General features: G+C 35.5%; 1 protein-coding gene across 3 annotated transcripts; it reads left to right on the top strand.

Moving 5' to 3' along the window:
* Positions 1–63: 63 nt before the first annotated feature.
* Positions 64–19,037, top strand: METTL6 (methyltransferase 6, tRNA N3-cytidine). 3 transcript variants are annotated; one of them, XM_087712929.1, is made up of 6 exons: positions 64–169; positions 6,409–6,780; positions 8,061–8,195; positions 9,166–9,336; positions 9,745–9,886; positions 11,781–19,037. In XM_087712929.1, exons 2-6 carry the CDS (start codon positions 6,484–6,486, stop codon positions 11,921–11,923), a joined length of 888 nt encoding a protein of 295 aa, XP_087569055.1. In that variant the 5' UTR covers positions 64–169; positions 6,409–6,483; the 3' UTR covers positions 11,924–19,037. The 3 variants fall into 3 exon arrangements, with proteins under 3 accessions (XP_087569055.1, XP_087569057.1, XP_087569056.1); XM_087712931.1 differs by lacking the exon at positions 11,781–19,037 and adding an exon at positions 11,006–11,207; XM_087712930.1 differs by having other exon boundaries at positions 118–169; positions 6,484–6,780.
* Positions 19,038–20,664: the final 1,627 nt, after the last annotated feature.

Raw genomic sequence — 20,664 nt, forward strand, 5'->3', positions numbered from 1 at the left:
AACTGGGAAAACGCTCCCTGTCTGGGGGAGCGGATCGAGAGGGACCACGAACTTGGTGGTACTGTAAGGTGTCCTCGTGGTTTTTGGCCGGGGGGCGGGGGCATCCGGGAATCCGGGAAGAAGGGCATGCGGGTGGCGGGACCAGGAAGGTGTTACCGGCCCCGAACAGGTAGGTAGGTAGATAGGAGGGAGGTGGTAGCACTGGGGAAAAGACTGACGCATTTCGCCTCATCTGCAAAGGTTTTGAATTGATAGAGCTCTCAGAACCGGCAGATTTAATCCAGATCCATAATTGGACCTTTCTGCCTGATACGTTATTCCTCTGAGCTGAACGAGAATTCAGCTGAGGACACTTTCTGTTTTTTTTCTCTTGGAAAACAGGAATTTTAAAAGGTGTATTGAGGTGTTATTAGGTCAATAGTTTTTCTACTTAATTGATTTTAAGCAAAAAAACCTGAAGGTTTACCAGGAGAATTCATTTCAGATTTGAGTACTTGATTTGGTTACAGAACGTAAGTGATTGGCTATTGCCTTTTTTCAGGTTGCTGCTACAGATAGTCCTTGGTCACATGAGCATAATTCAGACAATTTCCGGCCTTCTAACCAATTTTGTTGTATTTATTTTGTACAATTACAAAGACTATACTGTACTGTACAAGCAAAGTCAATGAAGTCAGATTCACTTAACAACTATGTTATTAACCTAAGAACTTGAGTTACTCACTTAATAACTGAGGCAAGAAAAGTCATAAAATGGGGCAAAACTCATTTAACAAATGTCTCACTTAGCAACAAAATTTTTTGGCTCAACTTTGATCATAAGTTGAAAGCTACCTCAAGTTTACACTGGTAGTTTCTTTATTCAGAACTAAACAGGCCTCACTTTGGAGGATTGCCTCTGCTTACTTCTTATTTTTTAATGAAAATTTTGAAAAAAAACTTTTACAAATATTTACTTCCCTCCCCCCAACCCTCCACTCCCAACCTCCCCCCGCCCCCACTTCCCAGAACCAATACAGGGTATAGATCTTCAACAAAAACATTCTAAAATAAGCTTTAAAAAAAGTTAATATCTTTCATTTGAGCTTTAACTCCTCCTTGGTAGGCTAGCTCTAAACAAATTACATAATTCCTTGTTTCTTTAGTCATAAGCTGTCTGAAATTTCTTAGTCCCATATTTATTTTGAGTATAGTCAATCCATCTTCTCCAGTCCAGTTTATATCTCTTGTTTGAATGGTCCTTGAGATATGCAGATATTTTAGCCATCTCAGCTAGGTTTGTTACTTTCAATGTCCATTCTTGAATAGTAGGCAAGTCTTCCTTCTTCCAGTATTGCGCCACCAACAATCTAGCTGCAGTTATTAAATGCAAAATCAGGTTAATCTCTGCAACTGTACAATCAGTAATTATACCTAACAAAAATAACTGAGGGGTAAACTTTATCCTTTTTTAAAGAACATTTTGCATAATCCACCATATTTTTATCCAAAATGCTTTAACCTTTTTACAAGTCCACCATATATGAAAGTAAGTAGCATCAGCACAGTCACATCTCCAGCATTTAGGTTGTAAATTCGGATACATAGAGGCCAGTTTTTTAGGATCTAGATGCCATCTATAAAACATCTTACAAAAGTTTTCTCTCAAATTTTGGGCTTGTGTAAACTTTACATTTCTTACCCAGATCTTTTCCCATGTATCCAACATTATTCAACTCCCATAGGAAAAGGAACAGCAAATTGTTGACAAGAAGTACATCCTCTAACAATGTCACGAGCCTGAGACATAGGGACAGAAAATTGTTTAGCCAACGATTTAGCATTTTGATGAAAATATGAATGACTAGCAACAGGATCTGAAAAAAGAGTTGTGACTTCTTTGAGAGTCTCATCAGCGCGTCTATTTCCTTCCGTCAAAAGATTTTGAAAAGGAGAATGGCTCCTAATGTGCTCAACATATAAAGGAAAGACACGTTCTTCCAAAACACGTTTTAAGGATAAAAATAAAGTCAAAAGATTAACGTCAAGAGAAACAGCACAATAAGCATAAGGAAGAGATTGCATTGCAAGAAAAACATATTTGGTATCAACAATCAAGTTAATAGGTTGATCAGAAAATAATCTCAAAGCCAAAATAACAGCTGCCAACTCAGAACGTTGGGCAGATGTCTGAACAGAAGTGAATTTAGAAAACCATTGTTAACCATCCTTCCAAACCACAACTCCACGAGTGGGTGATCCATCTGTGAAAATTGTTAATGCTTCAGGAAGAGGAGAATGAGTAAAAATACAAGAAAATGAAAGATTCAATGTATTTGTAATAACTATTCTAGGATCTTTAGGTAAAGAACATTGAATATCACCAAGGTAATGTGAAAATGCAATTTGATATGAATCAGAAACAGTCATCAAATGTTCATGTTCAAGTTTAGTATGAGTGAAAGCTATTCCATCCAGGTCATGACCTATTAATTGCAAAGATCTTTGTCGTGCTTTCATAATCAATTCTTCTAAAGCCTGTTGATAAGGAAAAATATGTCTAGGAGGAGAAGCAGACAAATTCAACCATTCATAAATATGAATCACTTTTTCATCCAAAATAGAATAAAGACAACCAGTGGGTAAAGATGAGGTAGGAAGAATTGCTAACCATAATTTCTTGGCTACAGAAACAATTCTATCAACATATCCCAATTTAAGTTTATTTAGAATGTCTTGGAAACATTTCTTTTGCAAAACAGTAAGTGAGACCAAATCTCCAGGTTTTTTGTAACCTTTTAATGGAGAGAAAAGACAATAAGCAAAACCATGTTTCCTCTTTTTTCTTTATCCTGTGACTGTAAAGGAAAATTAAAACAAACACATCCTGTTTAAGAACAGGCTAATAATCAACCACCACTAGATGGCGTTGAACAACAATCTTTCTGAAAATGACCTGATTTTCCACATTTAAAACAATTTCCTGAGGGCTTTCTCCCTTTTTGAATTGCAGCAGCCAACAAATTCATTTTGTATGATTGAGAACCTACATCCTGACAAACACGTAGCATGTCTGCTAATGTATATTGATTTGTAGCTTTTAAAGGCTGCAAAGCACATTTACAGTCCACATTAGCATTTTCAATAGCCAACTGCCGAAGCAACTCTGCAGCTGCTTCCTGGTTATCCAACTGTTGATGCAAAGCTTTTGAAAGTCTCTCCACAAAATCAGCATAAGGTTCATTCACTCCCTGGCGTATGTTAGAAAAGCTAACTTTAGGTTCTCTGGCTTGAGGAACCTTGAGAAAAGCCCTGAATGCACGTTCAGAAACCACCGCCAAAGTTGCAGGAGGAAGTAAAACCTGATTAGGAATATCTGCAAATTAACCTGATCCAAACAACTGTTCTGCTGTGTAAACTCCACCACTACCTATGGCAGCTGCCTGAGAATGACGCAAATACTCACTTTCCCAAACAACATACTGCATAGAAGTCAAAATCATTCTAAACAATTGTTTCCAATCCTGCGGAATCATGGTATAGCCATTCTTAATTCCTTCCAAAAGACCTCTAGTAACATTTCCAGTAATACCATAATCAGAAATAGCCTTTTTTAACTCCCTTAAAATCTGAAATGGCAAACCTTCCCATTCAGCAATCTGCTGATCTGGTTGTGGCCCTGGTTGATACTGAAGCAGACACACACACAACAATTCAGCTAACTCTTCTCCAGAAATATTAACATCTGATTTACAATTTTCTACCATTTTCTGAAAAGCAGACCTTGGAAGAATATTAGCAGAAGGATGGGGAATAGAAGGAAGAGAAAGAGGAGGGGGGGATAGGAGGAGGGGGAGGAGAAGGAGGAGGCTTTAACACAATGTCAGAAGAAGCAGAAGAAAGTGTTATTTCAGACTTAGACTTAAGATCAAAAGACGAAATTTCTTTTTCAGACAATGGAGAAAAAATCACAGTAGTAGAATGTTGAGAAGGAGGAGATGATAAGAAAGAAACAGAATCTTCTTTCTGACCAAACATTTCTATAGCATAATGACACAAATGCCAAGCATGCAAAACATCTATATCTTTCCTCGGCTCAGAATGCAAAACCTTGCCAACTTTTTCCCAGTCTGACAACTTCAGAGAGCCTTGCACAGGATAGAAAGGACAACTTAAAGCAATTTCACGGACCAGCCGAAGAAGAGCCTTTTGTGAAACACATAACTCAGACTTCTTAAGAAGATAACCCTACTCATTAACATGCTTCCTTTGCTCCTGAGAAAGCGAAGATCCCATACTTACAGAAATCTTATAAAGTAAGATTGTAGAGCCCTTGAGCTGACGACGTCTGTCCTTCCCTGGACGAAGTATGGGTCCCTGTTCGGGCGCCAAAATGTAGTATTTAGGGTCCCCGAGGCTAAAGATGAAAGGAATGTCCACTCACGGATAGCTGAATCAACCAAAGTTTATTGAGCATCCAGAATTAACATGAGAATCAACAGCAAAATTATTAATCATGAAACATCATTCTTATAGTGTTTTCAGCTTCTTTGAGCTCTACCTACTTTACCTATTATATCATTATTGGCTAACAAGTCTCCAAGACACAATAATTGGTTAGTCCTTACATCAGATGTTCGTGAGAATGTGCATGTTCTCACACACTGAATGAATCAAGTGTTATCAAATGAGTGAATGTTATAGGTTATACTTTGTATCATCCCGTGCCCTTGATGCCTGGGAACACTGCAAGCAAAGAATAGTTGACAGGCAAATATTTTCTGCAGATTTCTGCAGTTTTTACTTACATGTGTAACCTCAGTTCCAAGGACCATTCAGATGATTCACTGTAAAAACCCTACACTCTTGTAGCAATGTAGCAACCACAATGTCTCTTGGGAGTTGCTTTTGTCTGGCAAGCCAGGAGTTAACACGATATATCTTGTCAATTTGCCATTCAAGATTCCCTCCTGGCCTTCCCAGCAATTGATCAAAGGCTTCTGAGAAGATCTGCTTCAAATTTTCTTGATTTTTCTCTTGAAGGTCTCTTATCCTTAAGGCAAATTCCATCTGTCTATACTGCAGCATGTTAATTTCATTTTCTGCATCGCCAACCTTTTGTTGAACCACATCCATTTTCTTTACCAGATTAATATTAGAATCACTAAAATCTTCTAATCTATCTTCAGTTTCCGAGATATAACCCAATAGGCAATTAAAAGCCACAAGAATATCATCTCTAATTTGCTGGTTCCAAGTCTGAACCGACTCCATAAGCTCTTCTGCCAATTCTTTATGAGCAGTAGATATCTCTTCCTTTATTTTAATTTCCATCGCAGCTGCATGATTTTTTAAAGCCTCAGCTAATTCTTTTTGCAAAATTTCTTGGGTCAAAGGCTCCCCTGCAGGAGTAGTGGGGGGGAGTAGTGACTGTAATTTAGTTCCAGGAGCAGGCGAATTTCCAGCGCTTTTAGACGTGTTGGGGGGGGGGGGATTTTTGCTGCTTGGAAGACATTCCAAATTTAATCTTCTCCACCCAATTAGAAAATCCAGGCAAGCCGCTTATCCAGCAATTACTATTTAGTTTGGTAATAAATCACTTCTGTTTTAATGATCTTTAAAATGTTCTGAGCTCTGTAGAAATGTCGTCAGAGCCTGACCCCTCCTACAGAGCTGTTCGGCACCATTTTCTGTGTATTTCTAGCAAGTAAATTATCAGAAGGAATTCTTTAAAAAGATGGAGTTAAAGATTTATACATACAATTAGAAGTTCACCAGTATTAGTTCTGCCCGCTTTGAAATCAGTAATAAATCAGTCTTTGAGCTGAGGGTGGGCGTGTGCCTTCGTTCTGCAAAAAAGGCAGAAGAGGTCCTTGACGCGGAGAAATCACTATGCTGCTGGGCGGCTCCCACTTCCCATCCCAGATTTATGTTCTGGGGGAGTTAATTGGAGCATTGCCCAAACATAGCTAGCTCGCCTTCTTTTCCTTGGCCCGGAGAAGAGGTAATCAAACTGCCAAACAGTTGATGGATACTGTTTAGACAGTTTAATGCAGCCAAGAATACGGAGCTGTTAAAAAACAACAACCCCCTCAGGCCCTGTCCAACCAGGGTTCTAACCTCAGAATAACTCCACCAGGGTTTACACATCAAACTAAACTGAAATTCAATTTACATCTGGGCTTAGGGTGATATAAGAATCAGATTAATATTTTCTAGGCCTTGGTGGTCTATTCAGTAGTGAATAACTGCATTTCTCTTTGTGACTGTCAGTTCATGCAGAGAGCATGCTCTTTATATATTAATTAAAATATGCTTTTAAAAGATGAAAGTAAGGGAAATGATGGTATTGTTGATATGTTTTTGTCATTTGGTATCCAGAGAAAATTGTGAAATAGTAACTTTTTTTAATTGTGTATTTGCATCTAGGTTTTATATGTGATATGGGCAATAATTTAATTAAGAATTAATGAAGCTTTGAATCTGCTTTGTCCATTAATTAAGATGATTAAATCCAAAATTCTGAAAAGTCACTCATCTATTCCTCATACTGATGAGGTAACAATTGCTTGTGAAGATGGATCTTTCCAAAAAGCAGAGCAGAAGACAAGAATTCTAGGTCTTGAAGAGGCAAAACAATTAGCCAAAAATCAGGTCTTAGTATCTGACTTTAAGCAACAGAAACTTGAGAAAGAAGCACAAAAGAACTGGGATCTATTCTACAAAAGGAACAGCACCAATTTTTTCAAGGACAGACACTGGACAACTAGAGAGTTTGAAGAATTAAAAGCCTGCCGTAAAGTGAGTTTCACATTCTCTGGCACCAGAGGGCAATAAAGAACTACTAGAAAAATCTCTGAATTGGAAGCCTCTAACTCACGGGTGTCAAACTCCTGATGTTACATTGCATCATATGACATATTGCAATGTTTTTCCCCTTCGTGGAGCTGGGGTGGGTGTGGCATGCATGTGATGTATCCAGCCCGCTGGCTGCCAGTTTGACACCCCTGCGTCTAAGCTGATCTTATGTTATGCATGCTATAAAATTCAGGCTAGGCTGGTACAATATATTTGTTTTGCACATTCCATGATAAAATTTGAGATAGAAATGTTAATATTAATGTCAGTCAGTTCTTTGGTATCAATTCGATTGAAGAGGATAATAGCAATAGCAGTAGACTTATATACCGCTTCATAGGCCTTTCAGGCCTCTCTAAGCGGTTTACAGAGAGTCAGCATATTGCCCCCAACAATCTGGGTCCTCATTTTACCCACCTCGGAAGGATGGAAGGCTGAGTCAACCCTGAGCTGGTGAGATTTGAACCGCTGACCTGCTGATCTAGCAGTAGCCTGCAGTGCTGCATTTAACCACTGCGCCACCTTGGCTCTTGGATAAGTTTTTCTAGTGGTGAATCTGGTCCCAATTCCCAAAAGATGGGGGTGGTGGTGTCCTGTTTGAAACAAGTATACATTCAATGAACAAATGGAGTTCCTGGATTATATTCTTAACATTTTGTCACTATCAAAAACAGTAAGGATCACCTAAGTGGTAAATGTTGGTCTCTATTCAGAGTGACACATCAAAAGGATTAGATGATTTCTGTGCAATTGTGACCAGTTTGTTGATAAAGTAACTTAGATGATTAAGTAATAATTCATTTTCATATAAAATACAAAAATATCATGAATTCTGTTTTGTATCTTTAATTTGAAGAAATTATCTTTGACTAATCTTATTCTTCTAATTCACTAGATGATTCCATTTGCAGTATGTACAAGATGCAACACTTGAATAAATTGTATGACTAGAATCACAATAGGTGTTAGTTTTAATTGCTTTTAAATGAAGGGTTTTTTTGCTTTTCAATACAACCACTACTTAATGGGAGTATAATAAAACCACTTTTTATTTTCGGTCATTAATTTGGGAATACATCTTTGTGGTGATTGGATAATTTGTTGTGTGGATCCAGTGAATGGAGGTTCACTGTAATAAATTTGATTCTAAAAGCTAATGTTAATCCAAAAATTAATTCACTTTGAAAGCATCAATTACAACAATTATTTTCTCACATCTCTAGTTTGAAGATCAAAAATTGACAATTCTGGAAGCAGGTTGTGGTGTTGGGAACTGTTTGTTTCCACTTCTAGAAGAAGATTTGAATATGTTTGCTTATGCTTGTGACTTCTCTCCCCGAGCAGTGGAATATGTAAAAGTTAGTAAAATATTTGTCATTTTTTTATTCCGTTAAGTGAATACATGCATTTGAAAGATAAGTGTCTTTAAAAATAAATGAAGAGAAAGCAAAAATAACATCAAGACTTAGTATCATTATATTGGTTTAGCTCTGCTAAAATTAATTAGCATTAGGTAATATTATTAACTGAAATCCTATTTTTATTATCTGTGCATAGCAATGTCAGAGTCTGTATTTAGGTCATTTAGGAACTAATACTTTTACATTTGAATTACCTATTTACCCATTTGTTTAATTTTATATAGTAATTCATCAAATTATCTTAACCTGAAATTTGAGTTTTGTTGCTTAGTAATTAAATATTACTCAGATGATTATGGAACAGATCATCTAAATTACTTATTTTAAAATTTTGTAAGGCCACCTATAGTAAAAACAAATACCTAATACAGTAAAAGATCCACACCCAAAAGCTGGAAGAAATAGCTATATACATTTTTTTATATTATAATAATCAGGTTTGCTTTTTCTGTCTTATACTGTTGAACAGAATGGAAAACGTGTATGCAGAAAAAATTGAAAAAAAATTTCTGCATGTGCATAAATAAAATAATCTCAGCAACTTTAAGAAGAGTGGATTTGAAGTCCATGCATCTTAAAATTGCTGAAATTGAAAAAGTTATCTAAAAATACTAGTTTGGGAAAGGTATTCATATTTATTATCTGCTTTTCTGCTTGCTTGTCTTCAGTTCAACATTGAGTGAGATTATAATGAATAGCTTCAAAATATCCACTATCTAAACCAGTATTTTCTAAACCTGGTAATTTTAAGTATAAAGATTTCACCTCCCAGAATTCTCTAGCCAAAATACTGTATTCTGTATTATTCTGCATTCTATTTTTCTGTACAATTTACTGTGCTAACTTCAGGTTTCAAAATAAGAACTTAAATAAAGTTGTGCCAAATGTTTCTATGTTCATTTCACAGCAAAATCCTCTATATGATGCCAAAAGATGCAAAGTATTCCTGTGTGACCTGACCAAAGATGATCTTGTGGAAAATGTACCATTAGAGTCAGTGGATGTGATTATGTTAATATTTGTACTTTCTGCCATTCATCCTGAAAAGATGCATTTAGTTTTGAAAAATATTTATAAGGCAAGTCTGCAGGGCTATAATGTTTTTTGCCATAAGCATGTATTTCTGCTTTGAAAAGTTGTAAGTTTGCATTTAAGACATTTAAGACAATTATCTCACAGATAATTGTCTTAAATGTCTTAAATGCAAACTAAGGTTCTCAGGTTCAAGCAAATAATGGTAACTGATTCAAGCTATAAAATGTGTTTTATGACAACTGTGAAATTTATTTTTCTAGTGCTATTATAATCAATATGGAATGATATTTGAATAAATGTCACTCTTTCAAACCCTTTCATAATGAAATGAAATTGTATGAAATCTGTTTAACAGGGCCAAGCCAAAGTGGCACAAAATGTTCCACTTTTATCATTACATGATTTTATGTATTAATTAAGTAAAACTTAATAAGTTTCATATTTTTCTCAGGTTTTAAAACCAGGTAAATATGTCCTATTCAGAGATTATGGCCTTTATGATCATGCAATGCTGAGGTTTAAATCTGCTTGCAAATTGGAAGAAAACTTCTACGTACGACAAGATGGAACCAGATCATACTTTTTTTCTGATGGTGAGATCTTAATTAAGATATATCTTAATTAATATTGATTATTATTACCTGAAATATTTCATATGTGTATACACACATACATCATAATTTTCAGAGTATAAGATGCACCTTTTCCCCCCAAAAAAGGAAGGTGAAAATCTGGGTGCATCTTATACACTCAATACAGCATTTTTGGCTTACTGAAACTCTGCCCCCTTTGCAAAAATGGACGTGAAAAGGGTTTGGGAGGCCTGCAAAGTGCTCCTGGGGGCCGGGGAGGGCAAATAACAAGCCATTTTTGCACCCCCAGGACCATTCTACAAGTCTCCCAAAACTCTGCATGCCCTCTTTTTTTTTTTTTGCAAAAAACAGCCCGTTTTTGAAAAAAACGGCCCGTTTTTTTTTCCATTTTTGTGTCCCCCAATCTCCCAGGAGCACTCGACAACCCTCCCAAGGCTCAGTATACTTTTTTTTTTTTGCAAAAAAATGTGTGCAGAGGGTTTGGGAGACCTGCAGAGTGCAAAAACTTTTTTTTTAATTTACCTCTTCAAAATCATGGTGCGTCTTATATTTTGAAAACTATGGTGTGTGTTATTATACTAAACACCCAACAAATACTGAAAAATAGGAAAAGTTTACAAAACAAAAATCTGTCAGAACAAAAATACAATGTATTTTTGTTACAGACTAATTTATAAATAAATCCAAGTATTTGTTTTGAATGGTTTTCTACAGTACAAATGTACTGATGAAGAAAATCATTTGCTTGACAATAAAGGAAAATAGATATGTTTATTTATTTATTTATTTGCAAAATTTATAGGCCGCCCAATCCCGAAGGACTCCGGGCGGCTTAATGTTTTGATGTTTAAACATCAAAAAGCTGCAAACAGCAGCCTCAACATCGAAAAACGTTATTTAACAATTGTGAACATTCATTTTAGTATGTATATAATCTTTTTCTAATAATGTAAGTTTGTGTAACTCCAAATTTAATAAAAGTCACTATGAGTATAAACTTAAAGAAACTGTATATCCTCCAACATTCCTTTTACATCCAATTTTATCAGTTAAGGATTTAAGGATTTCTTCTTTCTTAAGACTGACTATTCAACATTGCTCAATCTTTGTAACTTTCAGATATGCTGATTCCAGCTCTCAGACTAATAGGATTTGAAGTCCACATATCTGAAAGCTGCTGATATTGAAAAACACTGGATTAAATTATATTAAAATGTTTAGTTCAGCTTCTTGCTCACCATGGCTGGGCAGGTGCATGGGGAAGCCCCATGAAGGACAACCTATTCCCACTTTTCGAAGAAATTAAAAATGTTATTGACTCTAATTGTCAAATGGTGATAGAAGGTAAAGAATATGAGGGCAGTCTTATATATTAATAATTTGTAAGATGCCCAGAATTAACTTATAGATGAAACAAGTGGCATATAAATTTAATAAATACATAAAAAATAACCCACCAGAGATATTTCTATTTTATAACCGGCTGCAAAGGGATTTGACAATTACCCAATTTCAGTAAGAGCTTCTACTGAGATATCTTTGAAGCTGAGCCCTGCTGCCTCAAATAATCTTCAGGTTTTCTCAAAAAATACTTTATTAAAAAAACCATATTGACAGTTAATGATACTTAGATTATTATTTAAAAAATATATCTTAAGATATATCTTAAATACCTCATAAAGGAGCAATCCATACTTAGCAGCTTTCTTGGGCAAATGGAAGGAAAATCTGACTTTGAATATTGCATCATTTTCTGTATTGATGCCTATCTCTTTTTAAATAACAAAACAATTTTTCATTTTTTGTTTTGAAAAAATAACCTGCCTATTTAGGATTTGTATCATTTCATCTTTGTACTTTAATACAAGTTTCTTAAAAATATTTTTCCTTCTAGAATTTTTGGCAGAACTTTTCCTGTCTGTGGGATATGAAGAAATAGTCAATGAATATGTGTTTCGAGAAACTCTGAACAAAAAAGAAAATATATGTGTGCCAAGAGTTTTTCTCCAAAGCAAATTTCGAAAGCCTCAGAAATAAGTTTTTGCTGAAAAATTGTTGGGCAGTTGAAGTTCAAGTCTATTTTCTTATGTTAGTCAATTTAAACCAAGTTTTATATCAGGCCTGTGGGACAAAATAAGCCTAGCACTTGCCTAGTCCTCTTCTATTGATACAATCCTGAAGACAGTGGAAGCCTCTGCTTCTAAGTATAATTCAATAATCTTGGGATTAAACTACCAGCTTTCAGATTTATAATTCAGGATCACAAAGCTTTCCTTGGCTTGAGAATGCTTATTGTCAAGCAGATTCTAGAAGTGAGGCTAACCTCATATATAAACAATGCCTGAGTTCACATGACAACTTTTTGATACAGCATAGTGAGCCAGTACTATCTTACTACATGTACTTAGCCTAACATGAAGTGCATTACCTTTGGTTGGTTAGTTTACAATTCAGTGCAATTTTTAAATCGACAGCTTCTCAATAAGGGTGGAGATAGCATCCATGCATCAAAATGAAAGCCAGCTGGGTGATCTGATCTTGGGCCAGTCATTCTTATCTCAGCTGAACTAACTTCCAAGAGTTATTGTTCTGGGAAAAATAGGAGGAGGAAGGTGTGTTGAATATGTTTGTATCTTGATTTATTTGTAAAAACAATAAAGACAGGAAAAAGATGGAGGGTAGGTGGGTAGGTAGGAAGGTAGGTAGATGATAGATAGATAGATAGATAGATAGATAGATAGATAGATAGATAGATAGATAGATAGAGTCTAAACTCAGCTAATGTTAGATAGGCACACTAGATGCCAAAATTAGGATACCCCTGAAAGATAGCTGTTCATACACATATATCTTGGTCATTTTTTGAAATACTTTGCTACAGTCAAACACAACAAGGAAACCAGCAGGAAGTCAGAAGTTCTAATGATATGCGGTTCTCCCTTAATAATCCATGTAATCCTCACTTAAAAATGTTAGCTATATAACAAGAATTGCTCATTATATAACACGGTCATGTGACATTACACTTTATAACTGCATCACAGTGATAGCAATTCTGGTTCCATTGACATTGAACTTAATATTGCAAATTGGAGGAACAAACAAATGCTTACTTGAATGCAGAAGGCGTCTGCCATCAGACAGGAAAACAAGACATAGTTTGATTGATAGAGTTGGGACGAAGCTAGAAATTCTGGTATGTAGCATTATTGGATTATATTGACTTGACATGCTCATTTGGAAACCTAGCTATGTTCACACAACTCATTAACTGGTTTTAAGTGAACCATTGTCAGTTGTCAATGTTCAAAAAAACATTGAAGCATAGATCATACTGGCTAAAATAACACAGTGCAGTAAGACACAAACCCAAATGAAGGTATAGTAATTGATACTGGTTTGATTCAACCTATTAGACTAGGCTAAATATATGCATGTTTCAGAATGTTCTTTCCACTTGCAATAGGAGAAATTATTAAAAAGAGAATGGCTCTTTCTGTTCTAATAAAAACAAACTTCAGTTTCTTCAGTTTTCTGGCAATAGGTTATAGGAACTAAGCAGGCTGGGTTTGAAACATTCCATTAATGTTGGTGTTACAACTTCTTGCATCCAGAGTGCAATGAGCCCAAATTATGTCCTATGTTAGGCAACTTATTTTTTTTAATGTTGCAAAAGCTTGGCTCTCTTACTACATGAAATATTTGTTTAACTATGATTAATTGACCAAACTGCTATTGGCTTAACTTTTGTGCTATTAAATAACAAAAATGTTGGATTAGATATGAGTTGAGAGGTCTGTGATAGGAATTTCTTGATGTTTTCCTGGTAATCATTCTCCTAGTAATTATTATGACTTGGATCAAAACAATCTATCTCTTGTGCTGGCAGCCCATTAGGCAGGAAATGAGAGGGAGGGAGGGAGACGCAGATGTAAAAAAACAACAGGGCAGAAAAAGAGTAAGAGGAAAAGGTGGCTGTGTTCATTCTAGGCCAGGGGTATCAAACTCACGTCATTACAGCAACATCATGTGACGTATTGGGACTTTTCCCCTTTTACTAAAATGGAGATGGGCGTGGCCAGCGCATGAAGCATCTGGCCCATGGGCTGGAAGTTTGACAGCCCTGCTGTAGACTATGCTTTCCCTATCACATAATCCTATGAAATCACAATGCTCATTAAGGTTTAAAACCAGTTAGCAGGAAAACCAAGTTTCAGTCAGGTCATAGTGATGGGCTAAAAAGCTAATCTTTCATTATTGAGTTATGTTCCTCATTTTCATTTTATGAAATTTATAAGTCACAAGAGATTAGAAGAATAGGGTAGATACCTTCTCTTTATTTATTGCTGGCATAAAAACTTGTATGAAGAAAGCTGCATCGCAGTCAGCTATTATACTTGGGTTAAGGAAACCATGACTTAGTGTATGAACACTGATATTATAAGTTAAGAAACCATGTTTAAAACCAAACAATGGCTTAGAATGATATATTGACTTACTAAATTTAATATTTGAATATTTTCAATCTATTTTTGAATGATTTAAAAGTTAATTGGTAAAAAGGGCATTATTTGAGGTGCTCTATTGACTATATTGGATATCGTATAATTCATAGCTAATTAGTTTATGGTTTTCTTTTTGATCAGTTATATTCATTTTCATTTACATTACACTATAGTTTTATAAGGGACGGTGGCTAAGACGCTAAGCTTATTGATCAGTTTGGTGGTTTGAATTCCTAGTGCCACGTAATGGAGTGAGCTCCCGTTACTTGTCCCAGCTTCTGCCAACCTAGCAGTTCGAAAGCACGTAAAAAATGCAAGTAGAAAAATAGGGACCATCTTTGACCATTGAGACGTCTTTGGACAGTGTCTTCGGACGTCTTCAGACAGGCTCTTTGGCTTTGAAATGGAAATAAGCACTGTCCCCTTGAGTCGGGAATGACTAACACATGTGTGAGTGGAACCTTTATCTTTATAGTTTTATAGCACTGAAGAAGGCAGGTAAAAGTGTGGTACTGATAGGTTGGAATGTACTTGCACAATATGTTGATAGGATGATTACTTAGTAATTGTTTTCAAAACAAATTAAGAGATAGTCTCACTGGGTTCCTGTGATATCACCAGTTCATGCAGCAAATCTCTGTGCAACGTTGTGACATAACTAATTTTTCTACATTTCTGTTACATGGATCAGTTCTTGTTTTGCTTATGTCTTCAGTTTACTTTCATCCACATGCCTTATTATTTGTTACTAAAGTTATAAAAAAAATTCATTATTGATTCTTCTGTCTGGCATATACACAACAGGATCAAAGGCTCATAAACATCTTCTGTATTGTTATATAATGTTAAGCGTGGCTGTCTAAAATTATATGGTAACAAGAGAGAAAAAAGGGATAATTCCTTGACAATCCCATTTTGCTGTTAAGATATTTCTTAATTAGATCACAATAGCGATCTAAGTGTTATATTTCATCATTCAGAAAATCCAAAATAAAGTGGGCTGACTAAGTAATTGTTTGGGTTTTTTTTTTTGTTCTACCATTAGAAATGGATCCTTACCCTGTGCTCCTTACTCTATGATCCCTGACCCAAAGTTGGTAGTACCACTTTGGGAGTTGGAATTTCCCACAATTTCCTTAACTTTGATATCAAAAAAGTATCTCCTCTTCTGTAAATATTGAAATACTGTCATCTTTTATGGTTTTAATCTGTATGCTACACCTTAGGTTATGTACCTGATGATATCCATGTTAAGGATAATTTTTCCAGTACAGTGAGATTTATAATGTAGCACATCAGGCAAACACGGTGGTAATTACTAAACCATACTTTATTTTTACCACAGTTTACAGTCTACAGTGACTTGACTAGTGCAGCAAGTTAAACTACAATCAATATTATTGCTTAGTGTAATGTATGAATTAAGCCAATGTTTTTTTTAAAAAATCGATTAAATGATGAAATAGGTTCACTGCATCTTTGATTTGTAAGACAAATATATAAGTGGCAGCTTTTTGTAGTTGTGATGGTAACTGGTCTACATACAAATAGGGTGTTCTTCAAGCTACTTAATCATGTCCTAACTTTGGAACTGATGGGAATATTATCCATAAATCTGCAGGTTCATAAACAAGGAAGTCTACATTTTAAAAGCACTTGTAGACAGGAACTAAATTGAGAAGATATAGAAAGTGCAAAAGTAGCTCAGAGGAAACATGGCGGTTTTAAAAGTGGATTTCCCCTAAGAATTTACATTCATTTGAAATGAAGATATAAGAATATACATGTACTGTATATCATTTACATCTCAGATAGTGTGAGTTGATCAAATGACCACAAGTCAGTTCCCTTTTCTTTAACATGGTTACAAAATTAGTATATTCACTTTGAGATTTCTCTATTATGTAAGAGAAACAGAAAATACTCATATTTTTTTCTTTCCTTTTCAACATTGGGAAACCAGAATCTGATTTGTGTTTGAGGAAATTATTTGGAATCACATTATGCTAATTTGTGATTTGATGAGTCAGCCACAATGGTTCTTTATATGCTAAACTTTCAGAAATTGTTACTATAACCCTGGCATTGTTCTCATAACATTTTAAATCAAAACAAATATTAAGATTACAGCTTACACAGTCTTTTAATTCACATAAGATTCTAAGAGATAATATGGTTTGATTCTGTCTTAACCACTGAAGCTTATAAAGCATAGTTCAGTTTGTGATTTCATACACAAAATTAAGTCCTCTCATGGTCTACAGACCATAGTGGCTAGGTTCACATAACATTAGAAGTTATCAGGAAACTGCGATACTTATTAAAAAATTTCCTATTTTGTGCCTTAGAATGTAAACAACGGTTTGTCAAGAAACAGTGGAGGCTTGACCAGCAGTGGGCAGCTTGTGGTTCACAGCCTAAATTCAGAATCTCTATATCAAGATCCTAATCTCTGCAAGAACTTGCATGCTACTCCTGGGGAAAATGGTACTTGGGAGAAAAGGGAATATGGCTTGTGCAAGACTTCGTGCAAAAGATACTTCATGAAGCAATGCTACTTTCCTTCTAAAAATTAAAGGAAATGAAGTGGTGTTGCTTTATTTGTGTCACTCTTGAGTCTGATGCCCAGCAATTTCACTATGCAGAAGAGATTGAAACAGCTTAGTGAAAGATATTGGGTCATAGCACCTCATTGAAGAACATGGCATTACTTACTGACTTGAAAAAGTGATGCTTTGGCATGAAATGCTTTGTTGTACAAGGCTTAGTTGTAGCTCTGGGTTATTTCAGTGATTTACAAAAAAAAAGCAAAACAAAGTTGGGCTTTGATAACATTGAACTGCCATCTTGACTTTTGAACACTCCTAGATTTCCCAACAAATTTCTCCTAAGAAAAGGAAAACAAAGATTGCCCATATTCCCAAATGAGATTGAATATCCTATTGTAAATCAGCAGAAAGACACTGTAACCCCAGTTTAAAATAGATTAATAGAACAAACCCTCAAATAATAATTATTCAAGACTAGCTGCAGTTGTTTTCTTCTTGGTTATTGATCAGACTTGCAGTTGACAAATAATGACTGGTGTCTTGGCATAGGCATTTGTCAAAATCAATCACAGCTGTTTTATTTATGATTATATAATTTTCATTCATAAAGTGATAAATGAAACTAAATTCATTTGATCATTGGGTTACAATATTGTACATTTTGAGAACTCATGCCCTAATTTGTTAACTAGCAAGAGGATATTTCTAGTTCTATGCTAGGTTTTATAGCCTTTGGCCTGATGTATATCAATAATTATTTTGGGTTACATACATACATATAGTGCTGTTGAGTCAATATTGACTCCTGGTGACTGCCTGTACAAGTTTCTGAAGTTTTTCTGGCAAGATTTCACAAATACGGTAGTTTGTCATTGCTTCCATCTTATGGTTGGGAGAAAGTGACTGGACTAAGGTCATCCAGCTGACTTGTTTCCTAGTTTCTAGTTCAGTTCCTTAACCACTACACCAAACTAGCTTTCAGATTTGGCTTAACTAATCACAAGTATTTATAGCTGAGAGCTGAAGATCTCAAAGACAAAGATGAAATGGAAAGGATAAGGCTGAGAAGAACTCTAAAATGACTTGGTAACAGACAAACGTCATAAGATAGAATAGATGTCATCAGAATCCATGCAGATAAGAAAGTATTTGTTGAGCAAGTTCAGAAATAAAAGGCAGGTTATGCAAATTGTCAGATGTATAGGAAACCACCTGCACTGTTAACAAAGTCCCAGGAAAGACTGGCAGTGAATGAGGAAGCAGATGGTAAGTGGATTGGGGATTGGGGGGATAAGACCATCTCAATAGGTCTCCCAGAACCTATTATATTTAGGTTAAAAAAGCAATATCCTCCTACTCCACCTTGCTTAAGTTCCTTATTTGTTCATATCACAAAAAACTCTAGATAATAAGATCTGCTTACAACTGTTGGCCAGAAAAAGAAATATTCTGTTTTGTTCCTAACACCAGCTTCTTCATCAGCAGAAATAAGAACTACAGGTAGTCCTCTACTTATAACTGTTCATTTAGTAACCATTCAAAGTTAAAATGGTACTGAAAAAGTGACTTATGACCATTTTTTACACTTACGACTGTTGTAGCATCTCCATTGCTACATGATCAAAATCAATATGTGTGGCAACTGATTCATATTGCAGTGTCTGGAATCATGTAATCACATGTGGCAAACCTGACAAGCAAAGTCAATGGGGAATCCAGATTGACTTAGCAACCATGTTATTAATTTAACAATTGCAGTGATTCACAACAGCTGTAGCAAGAAAAGTCATAAAATGGGGCAAAATGCACTCAACAAATGTCTCGCTTAGCAACAGAAATGTTTGACTTAATTGTGATTATAAATAGAAGACCCGGTATAGTCTATAAACTCATGAAGCCTACGTGCAAGTACACACAGGCATGTGTTTGTATTTTGGTTTGTAATTCAATTGGGAATCATACATTAACCATTATAGGCAATTTTGGTCTTCTGAATGCAAAGAAATGTAAAAACATAACATGTACATGCCAATTTAAATGTAATTTTAAGAATAACACTACTCCAATAAAACAAAAATAAGTCATCTCTGCCTTGGATATGCTGTGTAGTATCTTGTTTGTCCTGGAGCACATGTTGAAATGTAGGTACTTGGAGAAACCAGAGGGGCCTGGAAAAGAATTGGAAACTCCTGGAAGTGATTATATATGGAACAACTGAAAACAAAATCTGAGCAATAATCAGTAGTTTCCAAATCTCTAGATGTGGAAGATGAAGGTATATGTTCTCCTAAGTAATTATGAGCTGATATTTTCCTTCTCACCATGGAAAGCGTGACCTAGATTTGTACTGTTTTGCACAGTGTCTAATTAGGAAGGTGCCCAGTTCATTGATGATTTTGTCACCCAGAATCAGATCTCAAACAAACGAGATTCCCTGAATCTGGAAGCAAAATTATTGGAGGCAATTTCTTAACAGGATGGGAAAGTAAGGTCCATAAACTTGCTATTTTTATTCAGTTTGTGCGAGAATTAGGAGCAATGGTTCTGGGGAATAAGATATTCATATCACTCCTCGATAGCTATTTTCCAAGATTTTTTTTTCTGGGCAAAGTTTTCAGCCCTGAATGGTAGAGTAATACCTAATGACCAAGCCTTCAGACATATATATTAGCTCTTCTCAAAGTGATAATATTTGAACTCAATCATGACAAAATTGTGCATTCATATGATATTTTCCATTCTTGCTGCTGGTGAAAATAAAAGGAATGGAGGGGGGGGGGAATAATAATTAAATACAAAGATTGGAGTCTCAATCTTATACGTAATTACATGGAGAAAAATATACACAGACTTGTTCTGTGACTCTCTTGGTTAGCAATTGTTCATATTTATAGTGCTGATGAAAAAATAAGTTTATTATGAATCCTTGCATTTACAGTTTCTGCATATCTGTAAAGCAAAGAAAAGCTAAATTAAGTACAGTTGCAGTTTTACATAGTGACCACTTTGCTTAACTAAATTTATAGTCTCAATTGTGGTCATCCACCTGCATATGAGGCTGATTTATCTTTCTTTATATTTAAAATATTTCTGCCCTGCACTTCATATGGAAAAGGATTCATTACAGCTTAGATAGATCAATGAAGAAATATCATTTCTTCAGCACAAACTAAAGCCTTGTTCCTTTTTAATTCGCATATCATATGCATAAACATGTAAAAAAGGGGTGAGGCTTTAATCACAATCTCACTCATCATCTTGACTTTTTTGATCCTCCCCTAAAGACACTCCACAATCAGAACAGTCAGCCACCGGAATATATATATTTTTTTAAAATATATTTTATTCAATTTTCACATTCCATTTGCAATCATTTATATACAGGGTATTTACTATAAGAAAAGAAAAAAAAAGGGGGGGAGTAAAACGAACAAATAGAAAGAAAACACAACTCATCATTCACAACCCCACCTAACCCTTTCATCCTCCATACACCCCATCTACCCCCTCCAACTTTCTTTTCTCCCTCTAACACTCCCCTCCTACTTCCCTTTCCCCTCAAACCTTCCTTCTCCCCTTACTCCCCAGACACCCTCCTTACATTCCCCTTACTCCTTCCTTACTCCTCCCTCTTCTTTCCCTCTACCTCCCTCCTTGGTGTATGCCTTTATTCGAGTGTTGCTTGATCTGATAAAAGTAAAATAAACCAAGGAAAAAAAAGAAA

Source organism: Thamnophis sirtalis, unplaced genomic scaffold, assembly GCF_051295495.1.
Source record: "Thamnophis sirtalis isolate CommonGarterSnake01/CBP01778 unplaced genomic scaffold, rThaSir2_p1.2 scaffold_4, whole genome shotgun sequence".
NCBI classification, from domain to species: Eukaryota; Metazoa; Chordata; class Lepidosauria; order Squamata; family Natricidae; genus Thamnophis; species Thamnophis sirtalis.

Coding starts and splice junctions, on each gene's coding strand:
- METTL6 (XM_087712929.1), top strand. CDS start 6,484: ATGATTAAATCCAAAATTCTGAAAAGTCACTCATCTATTCCTCATACT. Junction 9,337..9,744: donor TTTTGAAAAATATTTATAAG/GCAAGTCTGCAG, acceptor TATTTTTCTCAG/GTTTTAAAACCAGGTAAATA. Junction 9,887..11,780: donor ATCATACTTTTTTTCTGATG/GTGAGATCTTAA, acceptor TTTTCCTTCTAG/AATTTTTGGCAGAACTTTTC.